The 26,322-nt window shown below is 48.2% G+C and overlaps 1 protein-coding gene across 5 annotated transcripts in view; it reads right to left on the reverse strand.

Moving 5' to 3' along the window:
• The window catches only part of IL15 (interleukin 15), a 438,031-nt gene that overhangs the window by 185,985 nt on the left and 225,724 nt on the right, over positions 1–26,322 (reverse strand). For all 5 annotated transcript variants that reach the window (XM_069242573.1, XM_069242574.1, XM_069242572.1 and 2 more), the window contains one exon: positions 3,479–3,523. In XM_069242573.1, the coding sequence (XP_069098674.1) occupies positions 3,479–3,523 (45 nt within the window). The remainder of the gene's footprint in view (positions 1–3,478; positions 3,524–26,322) is intronic.

Consider the following 26,322-nt stretch of genomic DNA (forward strand, 5'->3'; position numbering starts at 1 on the left):
AACAGGAGGCAAGCTCTATCCAAGCCCTTGGATAGCACTTCTCACCACAGCCAGAGGGCAGCAAGGCAGCAGGGCAAAAGCAAGGCAGCAGTCCTTTTCAGCAAAGCAGGCAGGTAAGTCCTTTGGGCAGCCAGACAGCTCCTCTTGGCAGATTGCAGGTTCTGGGGCAGAGTTTCTTTTTCAGGAAGTGTCTAACTTCAGAAGTGTCTAACTTGGTAGAGTCAGAGGCCCTGTTTAAATACCCAAATGTGCCTTTGAAGTGGGGGAGACTTCAAAGAGTGGCTTAGAAGTGCACAAGGTCCCCTTTCAGTTCCATCCTGTCTGTCAGAGTCCCAGTAGGGGGTTAGGCAGCCCATTGTGTGAGGGCAGGCTACTGTCCTTTGACATGTAAGTGTCAGGCCCTCCACCCTCCCAGCCCAGAATGACCAATTCAGTATGCAGATGAGTGCAGGTGTGACTGAGCATCCTGTGTTTGTGGTTGCTTGAGTGAAATGCACAAGGGAGCTGCAAACTAACCCAGCCATACGTGGATTAGAAGGCACAGAGGGATTTGAGTGTAGTGAAGTGCCCACTTTCTAAAAGTGGCATTTCTAGAATAGCAATATTAAATCCAACTTCTCCAATAAGCAGTATTTTCTATTACCATTCTGGCCATACTAAATATGACCTGGCTACTCATTTCAGATCAGAATCTACCAATCAAACGGTGTATGAGGATAGCCCTAATAATATCCTATGATAGGAGCAGGCCTCACAGCAGTGTAAAACAAATTTAGGAGTTTTACACAACCAGGACATATAAAACACCCATGTTCACGTCCTGTCTTTTAGCTACATACCACCCTGCCCTGTGGGCTACCTAGGCCCTACCTTAGGGGTGACGTATATGTAGAAAAAAGGGAGTTTAAGGCTTAGCAATTACTTTTAAATGCTAAGTCGAAGTGGCAGTGAAACTGCACACTCAGACCCTGCCATGGCAGGCCTGAGACATGGTTAGAGGGCTACTTATGTGGGTGGCACAACCAGTGCTGCAGCCCACTAGTAGCATTTAATTTACAAGTCCTGGGCACATGTAGTGCCTCTTGACTAGGGACTTACAAGTAAATTAAATAAGCCAACTGGGTATGAGCCAATGTCACCATGTTTTTTTGGGGACAGAGCATATGCACTTTAGCACTGATTAACAGTGGTAAAGTGCGCAGAGTCCTGAAGCCAGCACAAATTAGGTCAGAAAAAGAGGTTGAGGAAGGCAAAAAGTTTGGGGGTGACCCTACGGAAAGGCCATTTCCAACACTATCTTGTTGTGGAAGACGATGTTGCAGAGTTCCTGTGAGGCGAGGATTGAGTTTTCGGTGGCTGACATGCATGTAAACTCTGACGATGGTGAAGTGTTCCTTGGCTTGATTGGTGCCGGACTCCATCCGGTGGGTAATTTTGCAGCTTTCATATGGCGGTGGTAGTTGATGAGGCCAGATTTGAAGGTGGCTCAGTCAGCGTGGTTCCTGCGGTGCGCCATTTTAGGACTGGTGTTACAGAATAATGATACAGTGGTGTTTGTTGTGACCATTTCAATTGATGAAGGTATAGTCAGTGGTGCTACAATCGAGGAGTATCAGTCCTAGACTATCACCAGTTTGGATTCAATTTAAGTTCTTTCAGAATGTATAAATGGTCACTGGTAGGCAGGAACCACAATGGCGGGGTCACACCCTGCTTCCCTATGGAAACACACTGTAAGCTTTTTCCAGCTTTACTTATGTTTTTATAGGATGAAATGCAGGCGTACGGCACAGCATACTGTTAGAGGTGAGTGCAGTAGCAGCCTCTGGTTCTCACAGTTAGAAGGTTTGCCCATCATGCTGGATTGCTGCCACCATTTTTAAGTCAGACAGGCCATTTGGTGATAGGTCGAGCGTTAAGATAAAATAAAATTGGACCTGGCCCGGGCTACTGATGTGCTAGTATATTGGTGTCCAGTAATAAGGTACACATGTCGCTAATTAAATTTCTGGTTCTCATACTTATTAAGGTTGGTGGTAGCGGTGCACCACGGCCACCATTTTGAAGTCAAGCAAAGTGATTATTATTTGTTTGAGTGTTAAGGTAAAACAAACTTGTACCTGGCTCTAGGTGTTGATGTGCCAGTATATTGGTGTCCAGTAATAAAAAAAAAAATGTTGCATTACCAAAAGTCCTGGTAGGTCAGAATGTAGCAGGTTTCGATCTTCTTCTCAATCTTCCTTTAGATGTTGCGAGCCACCATCTTTTTTTTCCAGGGGCACTACGATGGTGAGTTTTTCTTTTGCAACTACGACCACAATGTTTGGTTTTACAGGGTTACAAGTATAGCCCACGGAGTCTCCTAATCCTCTGCTGCTGGAAACATTTGCCATGTGGCGTTTCAAAGGTCTCGAAAAGCCTAAACTCAAGACATGTTGCTCTATGCTGGGAGAAGAGACGGAACTATGCTGCCATGCGCTTCTACGTCCAACCATGCCTCCCAGCTATGCCTTTCTAAACCCATTTTGTGAGTCAGTAAGTGTTACTGGATTGCAAAATGGGTTTAGCAGATTTAAAAAGCCATTTTGTCATAGCAAATCCTGTGATTTTGCAAACTGCAGGCTTTGCATCCATAAAATGGTACATTAGTTTCCAGGCGGTCAGTTTTACTATATTACATATAAAAGCACAACTTCAGGTACGCAGCCGGTGAGAAGGTTCTATTGTAAATTAACAGGTGAAGAAGTTTGGAGAGCATTCCAAAGTTAAGTTCCAAGAGTCCTCAGATTTCTCTCAATGAAATATTTTCCCAGTCTACAAATGCAAAAGGCTGGGTGGCATACTCGGTTAACTCAATGTTGTCAGGTGTAAGTCCACTGTTTTCTGCTAGTTGTGTTGTGGTAGGGTGTGATCAGCCCTGTGTTCCAAAAGGTAGCTGCGGCGACCTATGCTGCGAAGTGGGGAGAAAGGAGTGGCTGAAGAACATGTATGGCAGGAGTGTCCAGCGTAAGTGTTGGATACCTGGAACGATGCCCGAAATTCAAGGCATTCACTACGCAAATAATTTCCATACAGAGTTGTCAAATGTATCTTATATAGGGATCCTGACAATCTAGCATTGGCACCCCTCCTGGGCCTAGTAAGAAAATCCGTATGTGGCTGTGTACTGATGTTTTACTGTGTCCTGGAAAGCAGCACTAAGCCAGCTGGATGGGAATCCGTAGGAACATGCAAGGAAAGACTAGTTTGTGTGTTGCAAGTAGAGTGTTATTTGCAACAGTAGTAGGGAAAGAGGTGCATTTGAGGCTTTTTGAAGTAAGTGAACTATGATTAACACAGCAGCAGATTTCCAACGGTAAACACAGTAAAACGTCACCCATTTTTCAAACAGGTAAACACAAAAACTAAGCAACATTGATAAACTTGTTCAAAGCTAACTCCTAAATTGTATTTTGGGTGAATGGTTCATTACATTTACCTTATCTTTAATTGATGTCCCAGAATATAAAATGGCATCTGAACCCTGAAAGAAAAAAAATAAACATGAAACCTAAGAGAATGTAAATCTACATTATAAGTGAAAGTCAAAACTGTGCTCCTATCTTGCAAAAAAAACCCAAAAAAACGGCGAATAGAACATATAAGTTTGGAAGCAAAATGATATCCCTGAGTGAGGGATCAGACACAGAAGAAAACACATTCACCCTTCCAGAAGAGAGCAAACTGAATAACCATCATAAATACACGACCACTGATTAACATCCCAATCAGGATGTAGCATAAGATTCATAGAACTTCTGGTTATAAATGTTGGAACATCCACCAATTTAATCACTCTGATTACAGATACAATCGCCTTCACATTTTATGTAGACAACACTGAACTATTTTTAAGAAACTGCATTAGTATAGAGCCATATATATATATATACATGAGTGAGCAATTTACTGGCTTTAGGTTTGTAAGGTAAATTCTTGTAAGATTGAGCCATTTTTGCTAAAGGCTCATAATGACGGCTGGCCGTCTTTTGGGTAAAGCAACATCAGGAGCTATGGCCGAAATATGCAAGCTGAACTATGGCCCCCAAATAAATAAGTTGTGGAAGCTGCTTAAAAAATGGGCAGAAGAAATTAGACAAAATGTCAGTAATCCCACATTTTCTTTTTTCCCAGTTCATTTGTTAGGTCGTCTCTAGGCAGTGCGCATGCGCGGTTTCTCAACATGCTGTACTCTCCTCTGTAGGCTTTTACCATGCCCACCGCTTTTCAGTTGTTCCTTTCTGTGGCCTTCTAAATTGCTTTTAATTTGTGAACTGTCACTACTTGTCCCGCCTTTTAGTGTGCTGTTCACCCACGGCCCTCCCCATGGACATTGCCCCTGTTATATGTGCCCCTACTCTTTTGTTAACTTTTGTCATTCTTGGCACACCCTTTTTATATTTCTTTAGGTCAGCCCATCCGCCTCAGTTGTGACCTGGACTCACTATCATTGAGCTGCCGCTGACCCCGTCAAGCGCCTCTGTTGGCAACCGTACTTGGCACCGCACCGCAGGTCTCAGGCCAGGGCAAGTGAAACAAAAGGCAGCTTCGGCACAAGCTTCTACAGAATGTAATCTTGTAGGTAGATGGCCAAGAACAACAACCTCACATGGAAGACAGGTTGTAAACAGAGGAACCTTTTCTAAACCAACTAAACTACATATATCTTAGGGAGATTGTGACACTTTCGACTGTCCATGTGCTCCTCAGTGTAGAGAGCCATCAGGGCTCTCCAATACTTTGTTGCCTGTTCGGCGCGCTAGGGCGGAGCGCGGACAGAGATTATAAAATAAAGCAGGAGCTGCACACAGCAGTCTTCACGTGAGTGCACAAAGACAGTGTTTGTGTATTCTGTTATTGGGGTCCCCGGGGAGGCCTACTACACTGGCGACTAGGGTGGGATCACAGTAACCCGCACAGCGAGAGACCGCGCTTTCAAAGAGCAGCGCTCCGGCCATCAAATATTTTTTTTTTTTATTATAAAGCAGAACCCACTCCCCGCCGGGGAACGCTCTCTGCCTGTTTTCCCCCTGACAAAGTACAGTGTGGAGCACGCCTCGCACCCACATCAACACACACGGGCACGCGGAGGCTGTCACCACCCTACCTGTGCCGACCGCGCCCTGCCACCACCGGCCGTTTCGCTCGCCACGTTGAGTGAGGGCCGAAGAGCCAACCGCTTCCTGCAGCGAGCCTGCACCTACGTCGCTGCCGTGAAGGACGAGGCGACTGCCGCGAAGACGGTGTGGGCCTGAGGACGCTTTTGAAGCTCCGGTTGCTAGGTGACAGCGGCGAGCGTCCACCTCCGCTTTCCCCGAAGGTGAGAGTCCCCGGGGTGTGTCTACACCAGTGCTTGTAAGGGGTGGTGCGGCCATGTGCTCGGCGCAACATATCTCACTGGCGACGCCCACAACCACACAGCGCCACGTGGGGAGGAAGTACACCCAGAAAAAAAAAAGAGGGGAACAGTAATAACAAAGTTTACGGCAAAGGACATTCAAGCACAACTTCAGTAAGAATACACAGACAGGCTCTGTGCAGTGCCAGCCAGAAGGAAAAAAAAAATCTGAACAATATCTGCACACAGCGGCACACGCAAAAGATAACAGGATGAGTGCACCGCAACAGGAGAATACACAGAATCCAGCGCATCTCAACACCAGCGCTCATTCGTCAGTTGCAGTATTGCCCCCGTTCCGCCCCGGCCATAGAGGCGCCAAGATGGCGCCTATGGTTGAATCGCTTGGACAATTACTTCTGTGCCACAAGGGAAACAGATGGAGCAGTGTGCAGGTCCCTCATGTTGCTAATGGGCGATGACGAACTGCAGGAACGGTTTGAGTCGCTCCCAGACACTGGCGACAAATCTGACTTTGACGCTGCTGTGGCTGTCCTGAACAAACACTTTGACCCCCAATTGAATCCAGATTACGAACGCTTCAAACTCCGCCAGGCCCAGCAAACGGATGTCGAGTCAGTCGACATGTTCTACGCACGGCTGAGGAGGTTAGCAAGCACGTGCGTAGGCCTCAACAAACAAGAGGAGACCAGAGCTCAGATCATCCAGGGATGCCGGTCCAACTTGTTGAGAAAACTCATCATGCGCCAGCCGGGCATCTCACTTGATGAGATCCTGATCCTCCCACGCTTCCACGAACTGTCAGCGGTCCGAGCGGATGCCATTGCTGTGGCGAAGGGGCCATCCTTGGCGGCCACTTCGGCCGCGCGTCCGGTCCAGGTGAAGGAGGAACAGGTGGATGCCATTCAACCCCGCCAACCACCAGGGCGACGACCAACTCCCTACAGGCCCAGTGAATGCATATGCGGGAGCTGTGGGTATGAGCACAAGTCGGCAATGGGGTGCCTGGCAAGAGGAAAATCATGCAACCGGTGTGGTGAAAGCAACCACTTCGCCAAAGTGACCAAAAGGGAAAGGACGCCAAGGTCAAGAATGTACCACCAATAACGATGACCCCCGGGAACAGACAGCTGCCGGAATGCCTGTCTTTGGGGAAGATGAGGAGGAGGACATCTTCGTTATCTCATTTACCGGCTGGAGACAACAGAAGAGGCGACCACCCCCCATGAGCAACGTAAGGATCAACGGTACTTCGGCAACAGTGCTCATAGACACAGGGGCGTCAGTCAACGTAATGGAGGAGGCCCTGTTTTCACAGTTATCCCCTACACCACCTCTGACCCCAAGCACCACCAAAATATACAACTTATGGAGGATGAGAACTGCTTCCTCCGAAGGGCACGGTGGAGGTGTCCGTGACCAGCGGGGAGCTTTCAACCTGCGCCAGATTCTATGTTGTGACTGGAAACCGAGGCACCCGGTTGGGATGCCACACGGCGGAGGATCTCGAGTTGGTGTTCTTTGCGCGCCAAGTATATGACTCTCACGTTGAACATCTCCTCAGTGAGTTTCCGCAGCTCTTCGAAGGGCTTGGACGACTAAAAGGGAAGCGCGTCAAGCTACATGTCGACCCAGACGTCACCCCGGTCGCTCTAAGACACCGCCGCGTGCCGTTCAACCTAAGACCGGCTGCAGAAAAGGAACTGCAACTACTTGAAGATCAAGGAGTAATAGAGAAGGTAGAGGGGCCTACACCGTGGGTCTCGCCTTTGGTGATATCGCCAAAACCCAAGCAACATGGTGCCATTCGCCTCTGCGTTGATATGCACATACCAAACAAAGCCAGCCGGAGAGAGAGACAACGCCCACCATGGACAATATCATTGCGTATCTGAATGGGGCGCAGTGGTTCTCCAAACTAGATTTCAACTCTGGTTATCACCAGTTGGAGCTAGACCCCGGCAGAAGAAACATTACCACCTTCTCAACGCATGTGGGGCTCTGGCGGTACCGGAGGCTGAGTTTTGGGGAGTCCTCGGCAGCTGAGGTGTTCCAGAATGCCATCAGAGAGACCCTGTTGGGGCTGTCGGGCTCGATCAACCTGAGCAATGATATTTTTATATATTCCAAGACGCGGGACGAACACCATCAACATCTGAGGGCCACTCTACAGAGACTAGCAGACGCGGGCCTCACGATCCCCAAAAAGAAATGTGCTTTCTATCAAACTTCCGTAGAATTCTTCGGATACCTTTTCTCAAAGGACTGCCTGAGGGTGGACCCGCGCAAGGCAGACTCCATTCGCCAAGCCCCGCTCCCCCAGAGTGCCACCGAAGTCAGGAGTTTTTTGGGGATGGCGACGTATTGTGGCAGGTTTATACCCCAGCTAGCCACGATGGCAGAGCCTCTCCGACAGCTCACCAAAGCAGCCCGTCGCTGGGAATGGAGCCCGGCTGCGGACAAGGCGTTCTCCGATGTCAAAGCGGCATTGCTGGATAAGTCGACCATGGTGTACTTTAACCCCCACAAAAGAACGGAGGTGGTAGATGCTAGCCCAGTGGGTCTTGGGGCCGTCCTCTTGCAGGAGCAAAGTCATCAAGAGTGGATTCCTGTTGCCTACGCCAGCAGGGCGTTATCGGCGGTCGAAACACGCTACGCTCAGATTGAGCGGGAGGCCATAGCGATCCGATGGGCATGCAAGCATTTTCATTTGTACCTCTATGGGCACGAGTTCCAAGTGGTGACGCATCACAAGCCATTGGAAGCCTGCGTGCGTCTGGCACCTCCCAGAATTGAACGATGGACTGTCCTACTCCAACCATACTGGTTCAAAGTCGTCTACCGACCGGGGGTGAACAACCCGGCTGATTAGTTGTCCAGACACCCGTCGCCAAAAACATCGGATGAGTCCCAGGATCAAGACGAGGAAAGCACCGAAGTCTTTGTGAGCATGGTCATACAATCCGCCTGTCCCAATGCTCTCGTTGTGGCAGACATCGTAGAAGCCACGAAAGCAGATGCGGTGCTGAATCAAGTCAAGGAAGCACTCAAAAACAGACGATGGAAACACTTCCTGGAAAACACAAAGATGTCCAACCACAAAGACAAGATGGCTATGCAAGGGATGTGGAGAGTGCGTGACGAGCTGTCTACAGGCAGTGAAGGCTGATTCTTCCGGGAAGAAGAATCATACTCCCTCAGAGCTTGTGGACTCGAGTGGTGGAGTTAGCCCACCAAGGTGCGGCTAAAACGAAGGTGCGGTTGCGCGCCAAGGTGTGGTTCCCTGGCATGGACGTCCAAGTTGATACCATGGTCGGGAAGTGCCACTGATGCATGATCACATCTGGAGAACCACCTAGCTGCCTAATTGTCACCGAACCTCCCAGTCAGAAGCCGTTGTCGAAGCTGAGTATGGACTTCGGAAGCTTCCCGGATGGACGGCTGACCACTGTCCTCATGGACGCCTACACCAAATTTACCGTTGTCGAGGTCATACCATCCACCTCATTTGAAAACGTACGTCCAGTGCTTCAGAGGTCATTTGCGATGTTTGGGCTTCCAGAAGAGGTCAGGACAGACAATGGGCCCCCTTTTCATGGACAATAGTTCAGGTCATATCTGGATGGCCTAGCAATACGTCACCGCAAGATCATGCCGTACTGGCCTCAGGCTAACGGTGACATAGAAAGATTCATGAGCACTCTTAATCGTGCCCTCCAAATTGGCGTGGAGCAAAGGGAAGAGGGGGAACAATGCCTGCATCAATTCTTAAGCGCCTATCGCCATTCACCCCACAGTACCAAGGGGTGCGCCCCCGCAGCCTTGATGTTCAAGGTTCCACCACGGGACTGAATCCCGTCTGGTCCTCACTGGGAATCACAGGAGCTGGATGTAGAAGCCAACCAGTGGCGCCGAGAACACACTAATCAAAAGGCCAGTGAGAGGAGGCGAACCCGATGTTGTGACTTTCAGGAAGGTGATCGAGTGGTAGTGAAGAGTCACCGGGCAGGATGAAAGTTCCAAACGTCGTTTGAGCCTGAAGTGTGGGAAATCATAGGCATTCGAGGAGCTATGATTACCGGCTGCCTACCTCTGGCAGCGGTTAACCAGGAACGCATCGCACTTCAAGAGAGCGGGAGCCTCTCCCCCATCCGAAGAGGAAGGAGAGGTAGATGGAGCAGGAGGCACGCCCCACAGCAGGGAGGAGGGAACAGCGAATGCCCCGGTAGCAATGCCTGCTGCACGAGACACGCCCTTTGGTGGTACAGACCACAGGAGATCTCTCACTCGGAGTGAAAAGTATCATCTACGTCCCAACCCGGCACTGAATAGTCAGCTGAAGGATTTTGTCTGCTAGCGGGGTCGTTCTGAACTGTAACCCCGCACCCACGACCCACCTGCTGGACCCGGGAGGTGTTGAGAGCTAGCCAGGAGGACTGCTTGAGAGGTCCCGCAAAGCGAGATGATTACAGTGCGAAAATTGGTCATTCACCAACCCGGTGGACATGTTAGTAGTCTTGTTTCTTGTTCTCGTTCTTTCCTCCCCCCCAGTCTGACTTTTTTTCTGTTCATCCTCCTTCTTTCTCTATACTTCCATTCCTCCTTGTGTGAGTAAAACATGGGAGGGATGTAGAGAGCCATCCGGGCTCTCCCATACTTTGTTGCCTGTTTGGCGTGCTAGGGCGGAGCGCGGACAGAGATTATAAAATAAAGCAGGAGCTGCGCACGGCAGTCTTCACGTGAGTGCACAAAGACAGTGTTTTTTTGTTTTCTGTTATTGGGGTCCCCGGGGAGGCCTACTACACTCAGCAGGCCTTTAATGTTTTTTGGCCACCCGCGCCCACTGCTTGGTCCCTTTGGTGAGATATGGTGACGGTAAATGATTAATTAGCATTATATTAATTTTGATGGATCCACATGCCTCTTTATTTACATTGGGTGATCTAATTTTATATTCTGTCCAAAATGCGCAGTGACACCCATCACTGCACATGCTTGTTTTTGCGTCGGCTTAGAGCGATGCTGTATGTGGCTCTCACATCACATAAATAAAATATCGTGCAGGGCTTTTAGGGGCATAAACTTGATGTCAGTCAAACACAAGCAGAAAAATACACAGCGACGTTGATACCGCACGTTATTCCATAACTAGTTTTGCGCTACATAAATTCCGCCATGTATTTCTACAAATAAATAATTCGGGAGGCAATACTGAGTGGCAAGATTATCACCTCGTTTGAATTATTTTATTTAAAATATTTCTATAGTGCAGAACCATACAGGCGGGCAGTGGAGCGATTTACCAATTACAGCAGTGTGATGGAATTGTTGCGTCGGACGCTGTGCATAAGCAGAATCTGGGTTTGTGTCTCTTATAATCTATGGGGTAAAGATTACAGGACCTGTGTCAGCCCAGAACCTCCCTCTGGTACCTTCCTGACAGCCCTAGATGTATAAATGAAGTCCTCACTCAGACATTACTGCGCCTTTTGAGGTTTGGTCTTGGTCCTTGTTGCTCTTCACTGGCACAATTTTCAGGTTATGAGTCCTAAAAGCCACACAATACATCACTTGGAAAATAGTGAGTAGTATCGCGAGCAGCTTCCATGACAGACACAACTTGTGATGCATGATGTGTTCTGCTCTCACCCTGGCAATCATAGTGTATAAAGGATATCTGATAAACATAAGGTGATCTCCACAAGGAATTTTCTGTAAAGTTTCCAAAGGTCCTCTTTCGCTTTAAAAGGGTACAATTTTTTTAGAAGCGATCATATTATGTAAAGTTTTGCACCAGTGAAATTTAATGTACTAAATACATTTTTGCACTTTTTCCTCAAGGCAGTGAAGCAAACTACATTTGCACTGTTTTCACTGTGTTTATATGATACCAAACGGGAAATGTAACTTCTCTTAAGCGTGAACGATAAGACTAAGCTTGATGAAAACATTTTCTATCATGTGGTAGCACCCAGACCCAATGCTTGTGTTGTAAACGCTATAAAAATGTTCTGATTTCTTATCACAAAGGTGGCAAAATTAGTGCAAGATCGGGTTGCGTGATTGTTTAACATAGCATAGTTGAAAATCCATTGACATAGGTAGGGGCTTCATATATTTAATTACATATTTTAACAAATTATTTTCCCCATTTATTTAGGCAGGAGTTCAACTCTGTACCACTTTCCCTCTAATAAATCCACTTGCTCCATTCCTTGTTATGCAAGGACAAACATGACGAACACAATTTTGTTTAGTATTTTGCACCATTGGAAAGTCAAATATGATGTATCTGATAGTGAAATTGATATGGATGTGTTAGTCTTTTCATCCTTGGTGTGGTCTCCCTTACCTTTTTGCGTCTGTTTCCCAGTTTGTTGATGTGTCCTGGACTCTGTTTTTGCTGTTTTTGTTACTATGGGTACTTTACCACTGCTAACCAGTGCTAAAGTGCAAGTGCTCCTATACAAAATGTGTATGTAATTGGTTCATCCATAATTGGAATATTTGATTTACTAGTTAGTCCCTAGTACAGTGCACTAGAGGTGCCCAGGGCCTGTAAATCAAATGCTACTAGTGGGCCTGCAGAACTGGTTGTGCCACCCACATTAGTAGCACTGTAAACATGGCTCAGACCTGCCCCTGCAGTGTCTGTGTGTGCAGTTTTAAACTGTAAATTCGATTTGGCAAGTGTACCCACTTGCCAGGCCTAAACCTTCCCTTTTCTTACATGTAAGGCATCCCTAAGGTAGGCCCTAGGTAGCCCCAAGGGCAGGGTGCAGTGTATGGTTAAGGTAGGACTTTTAGTAATGTGTTTTATATGTCCTGACTGTGAAATACTGCTAAATTCATTTTCACTGTTGCAAGGCCTGTCCCTCTCATAGGTTAACATGTGGGCTACCTTTAAATATGATTGAAGTGTAGATTCCCTTTGGGAGCGGATATACATGTAGAGTTTGGGGTCTCTGAGCTCACAATTTAAAAATACATCTTTTAGTAAAGTTGATTTTAGGATTGTGTGTTTGAAAATGCCACTTTTAGAAAGTGAGCATTTTCTTGCTTAAACCATTTCTGTGACACTGCCTGTTTGTGGATTCCCTGTCTGGGTCAGTTTGACAGTTGAGCTGGTTGCACCTCTCACTAGACAGTGACACAAAGGGAGCTGGGCTGTAGTCTGCATTTCCTAATAAACCATCTCTGCTAGGAGGGAGGGCAGCAGTGGTCACTTTCAACTGAAAGGGCTGTGCCTGCCCTCACACAATGCAGTCTCCAACCCCTTGGTATGTGTCTGTGGCCTGATCTGGGCAAGGCAGGATTTCACAAACAAGAGAGACTTTTGCTTTGAAGTAAGCCTACTTCAAAGGGCAAAATGGGTATAAGAAGGGCACCCAAAACCACAGACTTTAGAACACCTCTGGAAACCAAGAGGAACCTCTGCCTGGAGAAGAGCTGAGGAAGAAGAGCTGCCCTGCCTGTGACTGCGCTTTGTGGAGCTATCCTGCAGTTGCTGCTTCTGCCTGTGCAAGAGGACAAAGACTGGACTTTGTGTTGCCTTCCTTGTTGTGAAGAACTCTAAGGGCTTGAATTAGAGCTTGCCTCCTGTTGTTGAAGTCTCAGGGACAGGAAAGACTTCTCTCTGCCAGCACCTGGAGCCTTTGCTGAGACCCCTTCCCTGCCAAGTGGTGCTCATCCAGTTCCTGGGGCCCTGAAAGGAGAAGCTAGCAGAAGAAGAGTAAGAAATCCACGCACAGACCGTGGTGTGGGGGAAAAGATCAACACAACTCCGAGATGTGGCTGAAAAACCGATGCCGCCGGCTTTGCGGCTGAAAATCGCCGCTTGCCTGCAGCGTGGCTGGAAGATCGACGCACGTGGCTGGAGAAATGACGCGCAGCATCGCTGACAGAGGCTGGCGAGTTCGCAACCCGCGCTGCGTGGTTTTCGGATCATTGTAGGGCAGGATTTCCGACGCAAACATTGCTGGACGTGTAAAAATTATGCAAGGCCTGCCCGGACCAGAGAGTGCGGTTCAAATAAACACATCGCTCTCCTGCGGAGAGAAGAAACAACGCACGCCGACTCGACTGAAGGAGAATCGATGCACGATCTTGCTTGTGAGTGATATAGACGCATTTTTGTCGTTTTGGTCTTGTTTTGTTTAGATAAATATTTTCTATTTTTCTAAACCTGTGCTGTGTCATTTTGCAGTGCTTTCATTAAGTTACTGTGTGTGTTGGTACAAATACTTTACGCCTAGCGCTCTGAAGTTAATCGTGCTGCTTGTGCCAAGCTACCAAGGGGTCAGCGGGGTTAGCGGAGGGTGATTCTCTTTTACCTGAATAGAGTGAGGGTCCTTGCTTGGACAGGGGGTAACCTGACAGCCAACCAAAGACCCAATTCCTAACAGGATGTTATTGTGACAATTTAATTTCTTAGTCCTTCAAACAATTTCCTATCTATAAATAAAAAAATCCAACTATAGGTGACAAGGTTGGACTGTGTCACATAGAACTTTCAGAACTTCGGATTCTCTCTGCCCTGTCCTTGCAGTGATCAAAGCAACCTGATGGCACAGTCTGCTTATGTTTATCTGCCTTCACGAAAATATATCTGTAGCCACTTAGAAATAAATCCATCCTTTCCTTTTGTGCCTGTTTTGTGTACCGATCCCTAGTTATGGTGCAATAAAAATGATGGCTTCTAAATAATGGCTGCCATCCAAGACCTGAGGGGCTCGCTGGAGCCCAAGCTAGATGCGGTGACAGTGGATGTCACCCTTCTCTGCGCTGACCTAAAGAAAGTCGCTGAGAAAGTTACCACAGCAGAAACTGATATTGCCCGATTACAGTCTCGAGGCTCGAGGACCAGGTACGGTTTCTCACCATGGAACGTGAGAAAATGGTGGCTCACCTGGAAGATCAGGAGGGGAGGGCCCGCAGAAATAATATCAGAGTGGTGGGGGTATCGAAAGGAGTTGAGGGCCCGAGTGTTGAGCTCTTTCTGGAGACCCTAAACACAGACTCACTATGCCCTAAGAGGCTCTCAAAGTTTTTCACTGTTGAGAGGGCGCACAGGGCTCCGGTTCCTCCTCCGAGGCTGGGAGCCCCTCTGAGGACCATCATTGCACAAATTTTTAACTTTCGGGACAGAGATGTCACCCTGCAGGCTGCCAGATCCCATGGTGATCTACTGTACAAAAATGTCACTGTACTTTTTTCCCCCAGAATTTACGATGAGGGTCCAACAACAGCGTCAAAGCTTTCAGAAGGTCAAAACAGTACTTTTGGACCGTGAACTCAAATACATGATGCTCTTTCCAGCGAGACTGAGGGTAATCGCGGAAGGAAAAACGTGGCACTTTGACTCTCCGGAGGAGGCGTGGGAGTAGCTGGAGGGGTCCCGATCAGAGGGCTTCTTGTAGCGCCGGGGTCCTGTTGCGGGACCCGGCGGACGAAGTACGGCGCTCCCCTCCTCACAACGGCAGGAACAAGGGCAGGAGACAACGCAGTCATCGCCCTAACAACTGGTGGCTTCGACCTGGACGCGCTGGGGAGAATACAGTGATTGATCTGTGGCGTTGCATGGATCTGGCTGGGGCATGGTTTGAATTGTGCATTGGGGGATTATCCTGCTTAAACACTGGTGGTGTGATGGTGAAGGCAAGGATTGGTGGCACTAGCCCACCCACACAGAAGTTTCAATTGTTTTGGGCGACAGGTGCTCTGCGGACTGGGGGGTGGGCAGTTCAAAGCCTGCTAAGCAGGGTTGCAGGGTGGGGGGAGTTTCTGGTTGGGGATTGCTGATCTACTGTTTTGGGGTTTTATATTGTTTCTATGCCATTGTACCGATATGTGCTGATATGCGACGCTGCTTGGATGGAGGTGGCATGGGAGGGACTACCAGCGCAGACGCTTGGGGCGGTGACCCAGCTGGCAAGGGAGGAGCTTATACATGGCAGGACTGATGGTTCGTACCCTTAGGGTCATGACATGGAATGTGAACAGTCTGGGTATTAAACGAACTATAGTTCTTCAATACCTGCGCCGGCCGACATGGGCCCAACCTTGTTCTGCTGCAGGAAACACATCTGAAAGGGAACTACTACAAGGCATTAGATAGGTCTGGGTACCAATTGGTTGCTCATGCAGGTTACACAACGGATTTGAGGGGGGTGGGTGTCCTCAACAAATCAGTACCATTTACCCCAGCACACACCTGATGGGACACATCGGGTCGATATTTGGTGGTCTCAGGTGTGTGGGAAGGGCACGTTTTCAACATGTGTTCGGTATATGTTCTCCCTGGACTGCAGGGGTCTACTCTGGTGGATCTTGGGGCATTACTGCCGAGTCTCCCGTCAAGGAAAATCTGGGATCCGTTGACTCAGCATGTACACCGTGGGAAGCCTTTAAAACTGTAATTAGGAGCCACGCGCAGGTCACGATTGGCGGCCAAAAGAAGGACCGCAACATGCAAGCCACAAATCTTGAGCAGGAAATAGCAGCACTTGAGGCCATTTTGCTGTGAATAGGGAGGCAGAAGGCGATCTGCAGCACCAACTTCGACTCAAGTGTTACGAGCTGCCCGCCTTGGCTGAACAGCATGTGCAGGCACATGCGCTGGAAACTCAGCGTCGGTTATATGACGTGGGTGACAAAGCTAATAAACTGTGGGCCTAGCTGGACGGGAGGGACCGTGAGAGATCGTGGGTCAGTGAGGTGAAGTCTGGGGAGGGTGCCATGTGTGGGACTAATGAGTCCATTGCGGAGGCCTTTGCTGCGTACTACGAGAAGGTTTATGCCTCGGTGACTCGGATGACTGAGGCGGACTGTGCAGACCTCTTACAGGACATCTTCCGGAGCTCTCAGCAGAAGAGAGAAACGAGCTAGACGCTGAGCTGTCAGAGGAGGAGGTCACTGAGGCGTTGTGGGGGCTCCAGTCGGGTAAAGCGGCAGGACCAAATGGACTCCCGATGGAGTTGTTCAAGTGTATGGGGAGCAAGGTAGTTAAACATATGCTGGCCATGTTTCAGGAGGCAAGGGATGGTGGAGAATTGCCGCCGGATCAGCGGGCAGCGACTACTGTACTGATCTGGAAGAAGGAAAAGCCCCCGGAGATGTGAGCCTCCTACAGGCCCATCTCCCTTCTGAATTCAGAGGTCAAGGTCCTGGCGAAGGTCCTAGCAACGAGGCTTCGCACAATTATCACCAGGTTAATCCATTCAGATCAGTCGGGCTTTATGCCGTCCAGATCCACACGTTTGAACTTGAGGAGACTCTATGGGGTTCTGCAGATGACCGAACACCAGAATAGTGAACAGGCGGCGCTGCTGTCCCTCGATGCTAAAATGGCCTTCGATAGTGTGGAATGGGCCTATATTATGGCGGTCCTTAGAAGGTTTGGAGTGGGTCCACGTTCCTGGCCTCGATCCGACGGCAATATCGCGAACCGGTGGCTCGGGTGCGGGTTAATGCAACAATGTCCGAGCCATTCGTCTGTATAGGGGCACCCAACAGGGGTTTCTGCTCTCCCCGATACTCTTCGCGTTGGCACTTGAGCCATTGGCGGACTTGGTCAGGCAGGATCTCCTGATTGGGGACATCGATTCTGGAGCTACATGGGAGGAACATGTCTCAATGTACGCAGATGATATTCTGCTGAATGTCACCAGGCCCTGATGGTCCGTTGATAGGATCATGCAGATTCTTCGCATATTCGGGTACAATTCCAGTTTTCAGATAAACTGGGCCAAGTCATTGGTGTTCCCTTTGGCGGGGGCCCCCCCACCCTGCCCCGGGGTTGTGAAGTAAAGACCTCACCAGATGGGTTTAAATACTTAGGGATATATGTGACCAGGAATCAAGGAGCTTTTTCTCTGGGAAAAGTTGCAGCCAGTGCACAACAGATTTCATAGGGATGTGGCCCACTGGAGGACGCTGTCTCTATCTCTGGTGGGGAGAGCGACCCTCTATAAGATGACTCTGCTCCATCTATTATATGTTTTTCAGAACCCCCATATAGGGTGCCAGCGGAGGTGTTTTGTTGTTTGGAACGCAACATTAGGCTGCTGCTGTGGGATGGCGGCTGTTCCCGGGTGCTGTTGACGAAGCTGAAACTCAGGGTGTACGAGGGCATGCTGGCTATTCCGGACCCTCTTTGTTACTACTGGGCGTCCCAACTGGTGACTATTAATGACTGGGCCTTTGCGGACCAGGGGGACCCAGCGTTTCAAGTGGACAGACAGATGATGGGTGGGGGTGGATAGGAGCGGGCCCTTTACGCCCCTGCAAATGCACGTGCACTGCCGGTGTACACAGTGACAGTGGTAAGGGCGTGGTGTGATGCTATCCAATTCCTTGGTTGGGGTACTACCTTGAGGGCACAGACACCCTTGTGGTGTAGTGATGTATTGGGGGACCTCAAGACTCTGGGTGGGTTCCGCAGGTGGTCTCTTCTGGAGATCGAGCATTTGGGGGATGTCTGGAGAGGCCAGGCACTTGTACCTTTTGCTGTCCTTCAGCAAAAATATGCTATGGCGGGCACGGAGTGGTTCAGATACTTGCAGCTGCGTCATGCTCTGGGCAGATATGTCCCAGAGCATGAGCAGTTGCCTGAGGCGGCCCCCCTGGAGGACTGCCTGCTGTCGGGGCCTCTGGTGGCTAAGGCCATCTCACTATTGTACAAGTCATTGATGAATAATTCCCGGATCCAATGACTGTCCTGCGCACTAAATGGGAGGCAGACTTTAATGCACTGGACGACAAGGACTGGGGGAGGCGAGACGGGGTCCTTGGGAGGTGGCAATTAAAGCGCGATTTAGATTGATTAAGTTGCGGATCCTAAACAGAGCATACTACTCCAGGGTGATACTGCAGAAGATGGGCAGAGAGCATACCTCGCAGTGCCTCTGGCGATGCGGGCTGGAGGGTACCTCCTATCATATACAATGGACCTGCCCAGTCATACAGACATATTGGGCAGTGATTGCTGGGGTAGTGGCCCGGGTACTGGGGAGGGAGGTCCCGTTGGACCCCAAGCTGCTTCTGCTCAATGTGGCGGGGGAGGAACATTGGCCAAAACATCAAGTACTATGGCTAGCTATTGCTGCAATAGTTGCCAAACGTAACATAGAGCAGGTGTGGGGTGTTGAATCTCCGCCAAGTATTCCAGGATGGGAGATGGATCTGAACTGGTGCTGCAGCGCAGACAAAGTAATCTTTGAGAGCAGGGGCTGCCCCAAGAAGTGGGAGAAAATATGGAGAGGATGGGGGGCTTACAGACGCACAGTGAGACCAGTGGTGGTCTGGTTACTAGCGAATCGGAGGGGTGGGATTGAGGTGCACCTGTCTATTTGACAGTGGGGGAGTTGCCCGACTTACATGTCAGAACCTGGAATCTAGATGAATGCTACGTTTGGTTCCTATGTAACAGATTGAAGATGGGATTTTTATTGCCGTCCGCTATAATGTACCATGGGCTGTTTTGTTGTTTAATAAAAATAAAATAAAAAAAAGAATGATGGCTTCTGGCTCAGGATTTGTTGTCACCTTTTTGACTTTTAGCTATGTTATTACTATTTAGTGCACACCCTACGTCTCAGTTGGTCTGCTATCTATGTCCGCTTTAAAAGAAGAACAGCAAGCATTAAACACGTATTCCTCAAATATCGTAATGGTACCTTACACGTAGGTTTCTGGTGCCAAGGGAGGCCTTGAAGTGAAGTTCTTTCACTGTGGGAGCAGCTGCCATCGAGCATGTGCCTGCAAGATAGTTGCACTCCATCAAGGGAACGCATCTGTCTCAACACAAAAGTTGTCTGTATGTAGTCAACAGCCATGGTGTTTATTTTCCCGATTGTTTATCTTTTTTAATATTTCTAATTTTGTACATTTGAGATCCTGCTGCCCGGTGTTCTTTTCCTCCTCATACTAGTAAGTGCCAACTCCCGCGGCAGAAACATAAAAAGGCTACAGGGTTCTTCTTTTACATTAAGAGGAATAACTTGTAATTGCACAACATTAACCTTTTCATCATGCCCTCTCTGTATATACCAACGGGAATTAAATACCAATTTGTGTGAGTAGAGCAGCCTTTTTTATTTTTATTTTTTTGTCTGTCAATGATACTTATTAATCCCCGTTCGTGGGGTAGTAAGTGTAGGCTGACTCTTCTGTATGGCCAGCTAAAGTTAATTACTCTTTGTACTACATGTAGGCTCCATCGTCGGTCATGGCTGCCTTGCTTTCAAACTGATGGGTGAGTGCCTGCCATGATACCCTTGTGTATGATAGTGCGCTGTAGGAATACACAATAATCTTACATCAAACACTCTGGCTCCATTTTCTCCTTCAGTCTGGGTTTGTGCAACTCCGAGAGCTGAAGCCCAGCTCTCTAGGAACTCTAGTAACGGCATGCGGTTTTATTAATTTTTTTTCTGACTGGTGTTACCACCTGGTGAGCCATTTTCAAAAGTGGTGTTTAAGGCAGTGGTACTCATTTCATCAGCCCGCAAGGATGAAAGACTGACGGTGTACTTTGAGAATGGTATTACACAACAGAAGAATATGTGATCGTATTTAATACAGTCTCCCTAAAAGCAGAGCCTTGGTTTGGTTATTTATCTCTGAAGTTGAGTATTTAAGACACACTAATCATGTTCTCACCGCAAACATAAAAAACACTCTGTAAATAGTAATCATGAGTTCAGTGCAGCCAGACAGACTGTAAACAATGCTGCAAAAACATTCTCAAAGAGCAAGTAACTATATCATGTTGCTTCATCTTTTCAATAAAGAGTTTTGAATCCTTCGTCAAAAAGTGCATGTCTTTGTTTAATCTAGGTGGTGTTACGTCTCTGGTTAGCTCTGCTCATCTCTCCCTCACACTCCCACCAACCCTGTCACCTTTCCCTCATACTCCCACCTCTCATCTCTACCTCCCACCAACCCCATCATCTCACCCGCAATCCCACTGCCCCCATCATCCCCCCCACACACTTCCAACTGTCATCTCTCTCCACCACAACCCCACTGCCCCTCTCATCCCTCCCTCACACTTCCATTTCCCCTCTCATTTCGCACTCCAAGTGCCCCCTCTCATCTCAGCCTCACACTCCCAGTCTCCTCTCTGTACTGCCTGCTCATACATCCGGTCTTCATGTACCTCCTCACGCTGTGCACTCATCCACCTCCTACTCCCTCTCTGGGTGCCCTCCCACTAGTCTCTGTGCTGATTTCACTTATACTCGGAAACTGGAAGATGTCCACAGCCCCTCTCTTTCCTTGCTCTGTATGTGGGCTCACATGCCTCTCTCGGTCTGGTGCCCATCCTCAGTGCCCTGCCATCATCGGGTGGGTTGTCACTGTTTCTCTGAACACCTGCTTTACTTTAAGGCTAATAAGGTTTATTTGGGAAGAGCAACCAGTCCCCCCTCTCTCTCGCTCTCGTACTCTCTCTCACCCCTCTCTCTCGCTCTCTCATGCACGCTTCCCGCCTCTCTCAAGTGGTTGACTTCAGGTCTTCGAGCACCATTTGCCTTTTCAAGGTTTCTGTCCCACAATCCCACGCTTTCCTCCTCTTCTAGCGGTGTCCTTTCCATACAAAGGAGCTACCTCTTTATGCACCTGTCACCTATTCTCCCCTTCTCTCTTTTTCACACACTCTTTCAGCTCCTCTGTCTGGCGTTCATTCTCCACTTTGGGCACAAACTACCTATCCCTCCCTGTCTCCCCGGCTATCTATTCTGCTGCTCTTACCTCTATCTGTCCACCATGCCACATAATTCCACCACACAAATCCACCCCACATCCCACAATTTCACCCCATACAATTCCACAAAAATTCCAATCCAACCCACATAATTCCACTCCACACCACATACATCCACCCCACTCCAAACCAAAACATAGTTAGGTAAAAGACATTATCATTTACAACACCAATAGCTCTAACTCTCACGAATGAAATACCTATTGGCATTTCAATGCTTGTTTTGTCTTGTGAATATGCCATGCAGTATGTTGCAGGTCTTAACTCACAAGAGCTCCCTGATCCTGGTACAACAGCGATGCCCCATAGAAACAGGCTAGACAGAAGAGAAGCTACACTGGAAGTCAGAACATCTAGTAAATCTACTGCCTGTGTCACAACTCATGGGTTAGCTTCAAATAATTATCTGAGGTCTGCAGTACTGACTCCCACCTGCACGCTGAGATCAGGATGGCGCACCTGGGGCAGTGGATGAAGGTTCTCTGTACGAAAGAAGCGATCTGCCGTCTAGCCCTCTGCAACTTCACGTCCTCTGTACTGCCCAGCTGCTATGTCAATGAGTGGGGGTCAATGCTCTCTCCTGCAATCCTACCCAGTTTAATAGGCATGCTCGCAGCTAGACAGTCAGAAGAGCCTTTGGGTCTCTTTATCCTCAGACCTTAATTCGTGAGGCAAGAGAGCTGCTTTGAGCATATTCAGGAAAATGCTACATGTGGCAGTAAAAGCTGATATTATAATACAATTTACACCAAAAGTAAATGCAATTGTGAACAGCAGGAGCCACATGCACTTCTTACATTGGGACCTCATTACGGAAGGGTGCCTATTCAGATCACGCATTGATCTGATGTTGATAGCTACCCCAACGTATCTCTTCTACTAATTAAATATACAATTCTCCTATTATTTGGTTACCATCCTCACCGGGATTACCTACCATGAAATCAATCTTACTCAATGACTTATCTTTACCTACGTATGTGGGATAATTCATCACTGGATTCCCCGTCTAGAACTGGTAAGCCTCTAAGGGTCCTTTCTGCCCACTCACCATGCAGCCTGTCCGTTAGGTGGAACTGTGTGAGGTGCGGTTGTGTATACCTAAATCTACATGTGCTTTGTCCCTTACTGTACCGTGCAACCTAGACTAAAATCATGTATGGGCGAGTAATACACCCTGAATGTTTTCCTAGTTGACTTGTTTCAGTGCTTCTGAGTAGCCATCCCTGACAACTTCTTAAGGAAAGTAAGCTGCAACAGCACACAACTACTGGAGAGAAACAGTTGTGTTCTTGGGTACGTCCTGTCAGTGGAAACAACTATAATTATTGTGCAGTGCTGTTCTACAAGCATGAAAAAAGTGAAGTATATTTCACTGGTTTTTATTTTAATTTCCATGTTTAACCCAGACATCGTGGATTCATTGAACCTCCTTGAAATGTTTGGTAAAAGCAGTGTTTGTCTCTTGCGAGCACCTACCAATACGGAACGTGCTATTCTGTGCTATCCCACTATCCCTTGTGGTGTATGTTACTGATATACTGATGCTTTTAACCAGTCTCTTACAAAGACCAGATGTAGATAAGAAAGCCAGTTAAACACTCATTTGCTTATTACAATCGTATAGGCAAGGGATTTTGTTTCTAGCGTTTGAGTTCCAACAACAGTTTCAACAACTAAACACAAAAATCCATTCTGACAGAGGTTTTCTGTAAGTCATACTATAAGCTCTTCTGTACAATACATTTAAGTACAAATAATAGGGTAAACATACTGAAGACCCCGAATCACTTAGGCCAGTGGTTCCCAATCTGTGCGCTGCGGCTCCCTGGTGCGCTGTCAAAACTAGCCAGGGGCGCCGCACACAGTTTGGGAACCACTCGGAGGTGCTTTGAATCGGTAGCTTTCATCATGGTATTTATTGTAAACAGAACACCCTGCATTAATTACTGTGACCAGCGGAGGGCGCCAAAGTACCATTAACCCCTTCCCTGCCACGGACGTAATGGTTACGTCCATGGCAGCGCCCGTGTGGCGCCATGGACGTAACCATTACGTCCTGGGACTGGCAGTCGTAGGAAGTGCTAGCGCTTCACCTGAGGGCCGCCCCCCACCCTCCCAGGCCAGGGCTGAAAGGGGAATCCCTTCCCCTTTCACCTCCACCCACCCCCCATTACGTCAGCGTGCGATCGCGCGCTGATTTCATGGAAAGGGGGAAAGACGCGCTGGAAGCCATTTGCTTCCAGCGCGTCTAAGGGAGAAGGTGAGTTTTTCACCTTCGTGCGGGGGGGGGGGATGCTCTGAAAGAGGCATCGAGGGAAAGGAAAGGGTTTTCCTTTCCCTCGATGTCTCTTTGAGCATTCCTGCTGCCCGATGCCCACTAGACACCAGGGATTTCAGTATGTGTGTGTTTGTGTGTGATATTAGTGTGGGGGAGCGACCCCTTGGGCAAGGGTCGCTCCCCTTTGGGGGCAAATGTATTTTTCGTCGATACTACCCCCCAAGGGAGCAGATTGGCCCTATTTTTAGGCCGATCTGCCCCCAAGGGGGGCAGAAAGCCACTAGACACCAGGGATTTTATTGTTGGTTTTTATTTTTTGTGTTGGGGGGCGGCCCCTTGGGCAAGGGTCACCCCCAGGGGCCCACATGTATTTTTGGACAGTTCTGCCCCTAAGGGGGGCAGAATCCCAATAGCGCCAGAAATATTATGTTTGTATGTGTGCTATGTGTTGGGGGGTGGCCCCTTGGGCAAGGGTTGCTCCCCCTGGGGGGGCAATGTATTTATCGTCGTATCTGCCCCCCTTGGGGACAGATTGGCCTTATTTTTAGGCCAATCTGCCCCCAAAGGGGGCAGAAAGCCACTAGACACCAGGGATATTATTGTTGTTTTTTTTTTTAGGCCTTTCTGCCCTCAAGGGGGGCAGAATCCCCATAGCGCCAGGGATACTATATGTGTGTGTGTGTGTGCTTTGTGTGGGGGTGTGGCCCCTTGGGCAAGGGTTGCTCCCCTTGGGGGGCCAATGGATTTATCGCCATTTCTGCCTTATTTTTAGGCCGATCTGCCCCCAAGGGGGGCAGAAAGCCACTAGACACCAGGGATTTTATTGTTGTTTTTTTTTTTTGTGTTGGGGGGCGACCCTTTGGGCAAGGGTTGCCCCCTAGGGGCCCGTATGTATTATTGGGTAGTTCTGCGCCCCTTGGGGGCAGATAGGCCTATTTTTTTAGGCCTTTCTGTCCCCAAGGGGGGCAGAATCCCCATAGTGCCAGGGATACTATGTGTGTGTGCGCTTTGTGTGGGGGTGTGGCCCCTTGGGCAAAGGGTGCAATGTAATCTGGGCAATTTCTGCCCCCCCCTCCCCTTGGGGGTAGATTGGCCTATTTTTTTTAGGCCCATCTTCCCCCAAGCAGAGAACACTAGACACAAGGGAAAATTAAAAAATGGTTGGTGGCGGAGTGTTTGTCAACTGGCAAAGTATTTGCTTTTATGATAATAACAGTTTTTCTCCTTTTTGTTCTAGTTCAAAGCTTTTGCTGACTTTGCTGTGGCTTGTTGCAGTTTTGGCAGTAGTTGTCCTGCGGTTTGCGTAGTTGCATGTTTTAGGTAAGTAAATAAATTTACTCCAAGTGAGTATTATTGCCATGCATGAATGACATGTTTGTAGGTGGTGTCCTGAATGCAGGATTGTGTGTGAAATTGTCCTTAGATTTATGCACAATGATTATTGTGTTGTCTTAGGTCTAATTTGCTTTTTTTCTTCTCTTTTTAGTGGGATATCATTGGTGATTGCTGTGGCTGTGCACAGTAGTTGCTGGTGAGTCAAGCTTTTTCAGGCAAGTGAGCAGTATAGTTTTTGAGTTTATAACTCTTAGTGATAAAGCTATACTTTGTTACTTATCTTACACAGTGCTGGTTGCTGGTGGTGTATTTGTCCAGTTAATTTTCGGTGGAAGGATCATGGCTAGCCGTAGGATGACCGCTCAGCAGGTTGTTAGTGTGCTTTTTGAGTCATCTTCTGACCATGAATATGAGACTGACTCCGCATCTGAGGCAGAGGAGGAAGTGCAGGATTCTGGAAGTGAATTTTCTGTCAGAGATGAATCATCTGATGATGAAGCCACTCTCAGTGCTGATGAAGGGCCTGTTTTAGAGGAGGACAGTGATGTGCCAATTGTGCAGGAGCCAGCGGCTGAAAGGCTTCCCATTGGAAGACCTGACACATGGGTTGCACCAAACATGGAGCAGCCACAGTTGCCTGCGTTTACTGGTTTTCCAGGGTGTCGAGTTAATACGGAAAACTTTTTGCCCGTCAACTTTTTTGAGTTGTTTATGGACGATATATTTTTGGAAGAGATTGTTGAGCAGACTAATTTGTATGCAGAGCAGTTTTTGAGGGACAACGCTGCCAGACTTAGGCCACACTCTAGAGCTAGCCGGTGGATTCCCACAAATCTGGAAGAGTTGAAAAAGTTCTTGGGTTTAACTTTTTTGATGGGGCTGATAAGGAAGCCTTTGCTGTCTTCATATTGGTCTTCTAGTCCCTTGATGGCAACTGCTATATTTCCTGCCATCATGAGTCGTAACCGGTATGAGCTTCTTCTTCGGATGTTGCTTTTTGTAGATAATGCTTTAGCCTTGCCACAAGATCATCCTGATTCTGACCGTCTTTTTAAGATTAGACCTGTCGTTGATCATTTGGTAGATCGGTTTTCAGAGATCTATGTTCCAGGGAAAGAAATATCTGTAGATGAGTCTTTGGTCCTGTTCAACGGTCGTTTGGTTTTTAGGCAGTACATTCCTAGCAAGAGGGCACGGTATGGAATTAAATTGTATATGCTGTCAGAAAGTAGTACAGGATATGTTTATAATTTCTGGGTCTACACTGGTAGGGATTCCAATATTGACCCCCCTGGTTGTCCACCCACTTTTGGAGTTAGTGAGAAAATTGTGTGGGAACTTGGTAGACGACTGTTTAACAAAGGTCACCATGTATATGTAGATAACTTCTACACTGGAGTTCAGTTGTTCAAGGAGTTGTTCAGAGTGGACACTGTTGCTTGTGGCACAATCCGCTCTAATCGGAAAGGCTATCCAAAAGAGCTTGTGTGTAAAAAACTTGAGAAGGGACAGTGCAGTGCCTTGCGGAATGATGAGCTGCTA

Source organism: Pleurodeles waltl, chromosome 1_2, assembly GCF_031143425.1.
Source record: "Pleurodeles waltl isolate 20211129_DDA chromosome 1_2, aPleWal1.hap1.20221129, whole genome shotgun sequence".
NCBI classification, from domain to species: domain Eukaryota; kingdom Metazoa; phylum Chordata; class Amphibia; order Caudata; family Salamandridae; genus Pleurodeles; species Pleurodeles waltl.